Source organism: Panthera onca, chromosome D4 (assembly GCF_046562875.1).
Source record: "Panthera onca isolate mPanOnc1 chromosome D4, mPanOnc1 haplotype 2, whole genome shotgun sequence".
NCBI lineage: Eukaryota > Metazoa > Chordata > Mammalia > Carnivora > Felidae > Panthera > Panthera onca.
The window spans coordinates 94,003,336-94,010,375 of record NC_138351.1 but is presented as its reverse complement, the minus strand read 5'-3'; the positions used below and the strand labels follow the sequence as shown (position 1 = coordinate 94,010,375).

General features: G+C 66.5%; 1 protein-coding gene across 1 annotated transcript; it reads left to right on the top strand.

Annotated features, from left to right (window-relative positions):
- The first annotated feature begins 209 nt into the window (after window positions 1–209).
- On the top strand, window positions 210–3,637 carry LOC145713016 (beta-lactoglobulin-2). Its single transcript, XM_081790873.1, has 5 exons — window positions 210–305; window positions 747–886; window positions 1,482–1,555; window positions 2,871–2,984; window positions 3,528–3,637. The coding sequence occupies exons 1-5, from the start codon at window positions 210–212 to the stop codon at window positions 3,635–3,637; spliced, it is 534 nt and encodes a 177-aa protein (XP_081646999.1).
- The last annotated feature ends 3,403 nt before the right edge of the window (window positions 3,638–7,040 follow it).

The window sequence follows — 7,040 nt, the reverse complement described above, 5'->3', positions numbered from 1 at the left end:
GGAGTCAGTGGCACTGGAAGAGGGCCTCAGGCTGTCCTGGAAGATGATGTCCTCGGGACCTTGAGGATAAGCCACGGGGCATTCGGGGAACCGCATGGCCGGGGTCCCAGAGGTCCTGACTTGCAGGCCCCCGGCCCCCGTATAAGGGCCCGAGCCCGCGGCCTGGCCTTCCTCAGTCCCGGGAGCTCAGCGCCACCCGAGCCGCAGCCATGAAGTGTCTCCTGCTCGCCCTGGGCCTGGCCCTCGTGTGTGGCCTCCAGGCCGCTACCGTCCCCTCTGCCATGGAGGACCTGGATATAAGACAGGTGTGGGCGTGTGGGGTGGGTGCTGGGGGGCCTACAGAGGGCAGGAAGGCCTGACTGCAGAAATCTAAGGGAAGACCAGACGAGGCATAGAGCTAGGCCAGGCCTTTGTCCCCCCAAATGCTGGCTCTGACCACCTGCCTGTTTCCCTCTCACTCCCGGGCGGAGTCACCCATGACTCTGCCACACTCCGAAAAGGAGCTCACCCAGGACAGCACTGGGGAGAGAGGGCAGCTATTGCAAATATGCAAGAACCCCTTGGGGTGCTGGCACACGGTAGGAGGGCCTCAGATGTGCCCTGAGTCCTGACACACCACAATCGCGATCCCACTCGAGAAACCCCGGAGTGTAGGGGACAAACCAGCAGGCGGGTCAGAAGGAGAGCCCGCTGTGGGGCCGGGGCCGCCTCCCCACCCCCCATGGCAGCTCAGGCCCCCTCCCCAGGTGGCCGGGATGTGGCACTCCGTGGCCATGGCGGCCAGCGACATCTCCCTCCTGGACTCGGAGACGGCCCCTCTGAGAGTGTACGTCCAGGAGCTGAGACCCACGCCCGGGGACAACCTGGAGATCATTCTGCGCAAATGGTGGGTGACCGAGGCCCCCGGGCTGGGGGCCGGCGAGGGCCTGGGCCCAGGGCGGGTGGGCGGGCAGGGTCCTGACGGGAGCTGGTTCCGTGTGGGGGGTTCCCGGTGGCCTCAGAGGCCCAGCCTATGGCTCTGGGCCTATCACACAGGGCGGCCACAGGTCAGTGAGCAGAGAGGCCCGTGTGGAGGCCGCCGGTCAGCTGGGGCTGGGGCCCTGGGGGCCTGGGCGGTTCCTGCCACGAGCCCTGTCTGCCCTGGAGAGAGGGCCGGGGACCCAAGGAATTCTCACTGTGATCCGTGATGAGATCCTTAGAGGCGCTGTGACCAATCCCCCCGGAAACGGGGTCAGTTCTGAGCTAGCCCCGCCCCCCACCCCCAGCAGCTTTCTGGGCTGGCTTCATCTACCCCATTGTCACCTTGTCCGAGTCACCTGCTCAAGGCCACAGGGCCACTCACATTTGGGCCAACACCTCATGGCCTTGCTCACAGCCGGCCCAGGGCTGGGTGTCCTCAGGGTCTGTGGATGCTTCCTGGAGCCCAGCTCCTGTCCCTCCACTGGGGTTCGGGGGTGACCCCCACCACTCTGGCTTTTCAGGGAAAACCACGCATGCATCGAGGGGAACATCATGGCCCAGAAGACCGAGGACCCAGCCGTGTTCACGGTCGACTGTAAGTGCCCCCACCCCGTGCCCGTGGGGCCACCCCCTGGTCAGCCCCCCTTAGGTGCCCGTGGACAGAGTGCTCCCTCCCGCTCTGAGCCCCCCACCCCCGACCCCCGCCACGTCCTGACGGCAGGGAAGAGTCAGACGGGTGTGTGGTCTGCCCTGAACGCCAGGCCCGGCTTCTCTTACCCTACATCGCAAAGGGCACTCCCGGGGGGGAGGGGGGGGTGGATGAGGCCTGGGGACCAGCCCCCCGCCTCTGGGGCTCAGTCTCCTCCAGGCCCCTTGGCTCCCTGCTCAGGTAGGAAGACGGCGGAGAGGCATCTGGTTCCCTGCAAACCCGGGCAGGTTCGGTCCTCGCAGGGAACGCCTGAGGGCAGGCCTGCGGCAACTCCCCTGCTCAGGGACCAGCGGCCTGTGGCTCCTTAAAAATACCCAAATAAACCAGATCGGTGGGCAAACACCCTGTGGATTTGCCGGTCAATCCTGGAACCTGCTTCTGGAAACTTCTGGGCCTAACTCCAGCCTTTCTGCCCAGGCCCTGTCTCCTGGGCCTAGCGGCCTCATCCGGGGCGGGACCCGGGCCCACCCCCGAGCTTCCAGCCCTCCTCTGCCACCAAGGACGGCCACCGAGCACCCACCCCAGCACCTCCCGTTCTTAAGCTATGAGCAGGCTTTCCAGCAGGACCTCGGGTCATCCTGGGAAGGTGGCGGGAGCCTCCGAAGAGCTGGGCAGTGCCCGGCAGGGACACTGCTGTCCTGCTCCGAGCCCTGCCAGGCCCACGGCCCCACGACTTGGGGTCCCCGCACGCTCCCGTTGGCTCCCCACCTTTGAAAAACAGACATCACGGCCCTACCCACCGCGATAATTCTCCATTTCCTTCTGCCCATTGATGTCCACGTAGAGCCGCGACTCCAGTGGGGCTCCGGTTCTGGATTATTTTGTCATCGCTCACAGGACCTGGGCACCTGTCACAGGAATTGGGGGGGGGGGGGTCACCTGGGTCTTAGCGCCTGAGCGTGTGCACGAATATCCGAAAGGATGAAGGGCACAGCCAGAAGTGGGGACGAGCCTTGGGCCAAGCAGGGCAGAAAATCCCAGAAGGGCTTTGCTGCCGTGCGGATTTTGAAACACCTGCCCACGGTCTCGGCCCAAGTGCAGGGGGTGCCGGTCCGGCACAGCCAGGGCCGCTCGGAGGGCCCCCCGCGGGGTCCCTGCCAGGGGTGGGCCGTGGAAATGTACGGCAGGTGAAGGGGAGGCCCGAGGTGGCGAGGGGGGTCGTGGGCCGGATCTCAGGTCTCTGTTCTGGCCTCTTCTCCAGACCAGGGGGAAAGAAAGATCTCCGTGCTGGACACTGACTACACCCACTACATGTTTTTCTGCATGGAGGTCCCAGCGCCCGGCACAGAGAACGGCATGATGTGCCAGTACCTGGGTGCGTAGCCGCCCCGGGGCCACCCTCCAAGGCGTGGCTCGTGAGCACCCCGGGGGCCCCGGTGGGAGGAAGGGAGCAGGGCTGCCTCCTGGCCTCCATGGCTCACATTAGCAAAGGTCCTGCGGTGTGATCCGATGTGGAGTCGTCCACACGGGGAACCCTACCATTGTTCTCCGGTGCTCTCTCCCAGGGCTCCCGAGGGGACCGTGGGCGCTGGGCCAGCAGGACGCTCCCTGGCCAGTTGACTCACGGTGTCCTGATGCGGCAGGACAGCTGACGGCCCGGGGGCTGTGGGCCCTCTTGTCCTGTGTCCATGCAGACCCCCCGGTGCTGTCCTGGGACTGGGCCGGGGGAGGGGCAGGGACGCTGGAGGGCAGGGGGCTGAGCCCCAGAGGCCACCTTGGGAGCTGACCTCAGGACGCCAGTGTGTCCTTCCTGCACTTGCTCTCTGGATGGGGGGGGGGGGGGACCTCGGGCTCCCCAGTGTCATCAAGCCCCGCGGCCCAGGGACTGACCCACTGCCCCCGCCCCACGCCCCTCCAGCCAGGACCCTGAAGGCCGACAACGAGGTCATGGAGAAATTCGACAGAGCCCTCCAGACTCTGCCCGTGCACATCCGGATCATCCTGGACCTGACCCAGGGGAAGGGTTAGCTCTGCCCTCGGTCGCCCCCTCCTGGGCTTGCTGTCCCAGCTCTGGGACCCATCGGTGGTTCTGTAGAAATCAGGACAGCGTCATCCTTCATCATTGGTCCCCATTCCCGGGTTGGGGAGGGGGTGCAGAGCCCCTGAGGCGGGGTCCCCCTCCCACCCCTCTGGGCCCAGGGCTGCCCCGGCGACATGTGACCTCTCTCCCCGACTCTCTCTCCTCCCGCAGAGCAGTGCCGCGTCTAGGTAGGTGAGCTCCTGCCCGACCCGCCTCCTGGGGTAACGTAGCAGCCCTGCCCCCACGTCCTGGGCACGTGCACGGGTGGGGGGCGTCCCGGGGGACCCCCAGCTTCCCTCCGTCGGGCCCCGGCCCCTCTGCGGGAATGGCTGGAACCCGGAGTCTCTCCTGCTGACCGCGAGGGCCAGGCTGGCTGTGTGTCCACTCTCTCGAATGGCCTTTGTGGGATGTCGTTCCTGTGTCCCGGTCGAGCCCCCACGCGGACGTCCCCATGGGCTCTTCTGGGCAAGGGCGTGGGGTGACCAGCACTCAGCCTGAGGTGGAGAGGCCGTCCCTCACCCCCAGGCTGGGAGGGGCCGGCGAGGGTCCGACAGGCTCCCCAGGAATCACAGGGGAGCCCTGGTCCGTTTCAGGGCTCAGAGAGGATGACACCCCTTCCAGCCCCGTCGGGGACTCAGGAGGGACCGGACCTGCCGGACCTGTTCGTCCAGCCCCCAGGCTCCTGGGGGGGGGGCCCAGCCTGGGGACTCCTGCTCTGAGCCCCTCCCCCTCTAGCAATAAAGAAATAAAGCAGGGAACAGTCTGCCTGGGTCTTTCCTGGCCTTGTGCGTGTGGGGATGGGGGGGGGGGTCCCCGCGGGGTGTTAGACGCGATGTCCCGTTGCCACGTGTGGCGTCTCTGGTCACACGACCGTGGAAGCTGAGGGGGCAGTGCAGCTGGGGTTCTAACTGCTCCGTTACTTTCCTGACACAGAAACGTCTCAGGGGTCTCCTTGGGGCCTCTTGCCCTCCCGCCAGCCTGAAGGTCGGGGATGGGGGGCGGTGGGAGCTCCAGGGCCGAGAGGGCACGAGGCCTGCGGTGTGGACGACAGGCCCACAGACACCAGCATCAAAGAGCAGAGCCCCCCCCCCCCCGTTAGGGCTCTGGGGTCCCCCAGGGAGCCACTGCAGAGGGGACCTGCCCCCCTCCCCCGCCCCGGACAAAAACGGGAACAGGAAATGGGCCGGCCTGTGGTCACCCTGAGCCCCTGCCTGGGGGCTGAATGTAGGCCTTCCTTCCACCGTCACCAAGGCCCTGGAAGGCAGCCACTCCCGTCCACACCGAGGGAGGGTGTCCCAGCAGCAACTAGCCTCCAGGTCCACACAGCCCGGTCAGAGGGGGACCTGGACGTTGACCCAGGCCGTGTGGCTCCAGCCCAGCTCCGAATTCGACACAAAGCCCCATCTGAGGGCAACACCGGGTTCGGGCCCGGAGACACCACTGATGGGATCCGGCCCACCCAGGGCGGGTGGAAAGGAAGTGAGCTCGCTTCTGGGGGCGCCGGGCACGGAACCCGTGTGCCACACGCGTCCGCGGTCACCAGGGCCACGTGCTGGCGAGGCGTGGGTGCTGGAGTCAAGAGGACAGCGCAGGCCAGCCCGCCCGGCCCCTGCCGTCCATTCCGCGTCTGGTCTCGTCCGTAAGTGGAGACGGCTCAAGGAACAAATGCAGGGAGTGGGAGGTAGGACACGGGGGAGGACAGCTCCTGCACCCTGAGCTCGGCTGCACACCCCGCGTGGTGGTGTGGCCCCGCTGCCGTGACCACAACTCTGACACCCCTCGGGCCTCAGGCCCCAACCTCAGGGCCGGCTGCCCCTCCCGCCGGGCCCCTCCGGCCACCGCCATGGTTACCTGGAAGCCAGCAAAGTAAGCACCACGATCACGAGCCCTGAAAATAACATAAACTCCAAAAAGAGAGCCCTGGAAGGCGGGCGAGCAGGGCGGTCTGGTCTGGGACCCGGGGATCCGAGGACAGCGCAGTGGCAGCTAGTTCTGGGTCCCCCCCAGGACAGAAGGCAGCCCAGGGTGGCCCACTGCCCACCTGGATCAAACCGGGGTCCCCCCACGACACCAGGCTAGCCCAGTGCCTGTGGCCAGAAGGACCAACAGGGGGCCCTCCAACCGCGAGCCGCCGGGACGGACTCCCCTTCCTCGGGACACCGGGCCTGAGACGACCCTCCCCTGGGGAGCCGGGCCGTGGCCTTGAGCTGGAGAATCGCTCCTGCCCCTCAGGCAGCGCCGGCAGGGCCACGGGAGCCCCACGCCAGCCACGCCGGCAAAGGCACGCTGTGAACGTCAGACCGGCGGGACTGCGAGCTGCCCCCAAACCGGAAGCTGCCGCCGCTGCTGCTGCTGGGACACTTTCAACAGGACCCGGAGTCTCCGACAGAAGAGGCAGGGTGACCGGGGAGCGGCCGGAGGTCACCCGGCACAGGGGACACCAGGAGCATCACAGCCTGAGGGAGAAGACGACGAGAGGGCGCCCCACGGACATTCGCGGGACGGCGGACATTCCCGCTACCGCAGCACCAACCACACCTCCTCGGGCAAAGGAAACTGCTCTGATGACAGGTCCCTGAGCACGAGGCCACCCGCTCACCGGACACACGGCAGTCCCGACGGACGCGCCACACAGCGCGGCTGCAAAACGCCCCCAGCGAAGGCTGACAGGCCTGAAAGGGGGACGGACAGACAGACACCCCAGGCTCCGAGCCGGGGGCTTGCACCTGCCCCGAGTGGCCGAGGGATGCGGGAGGCCGGGGGCGGTAAGTGCAGGAAATGAAGCCACGTGGTCAGCCACGGGCGGGTACAAACCCGCTTACACAGAGCGCGGCCCCAACGGCCACAGAGCCGGACGGCTCTCACCCCCGACGTCCAGACCCCGGGACGCCCCCCCTGCAGACGCCAGGCGAACTCCCCGTGGGCCCCGCGGGCTCTGAAGGCCCGGCTACCGAACGCGGGTTGGGGGGGTGGGGGCAGGAAGTCTCCAGAGCAGCTCACAGAACTCAGAGAAACACTAAGAAAGGGCCACCAGGACAGAGCGCACTCACGTGGCCTGACCCTGGGACCGGGGGCGCCTGGGGGGCTCGGTCGGTTCAGTGTCCCACTCTTGGTTTCTGCTCAGGTCGTGATCTCATGGCTCATGAGCTGCACGGTGCGGAGCCTTCTTGGGGTTCTCCGTCCCCCCCTCTCTCTGCCCCTCCCCTGCTTGCGTGTGCGTGCACGCGCTGTCTCTGTCTCATAAATAATAAATAAATAAATAAAATCTGTGATGGAGACAAACAGACAAATTACATGTAAAGAAGCACAAAGAGAACGACGGCAGCATTTGTAGGAGGGAGAGATTCGTGC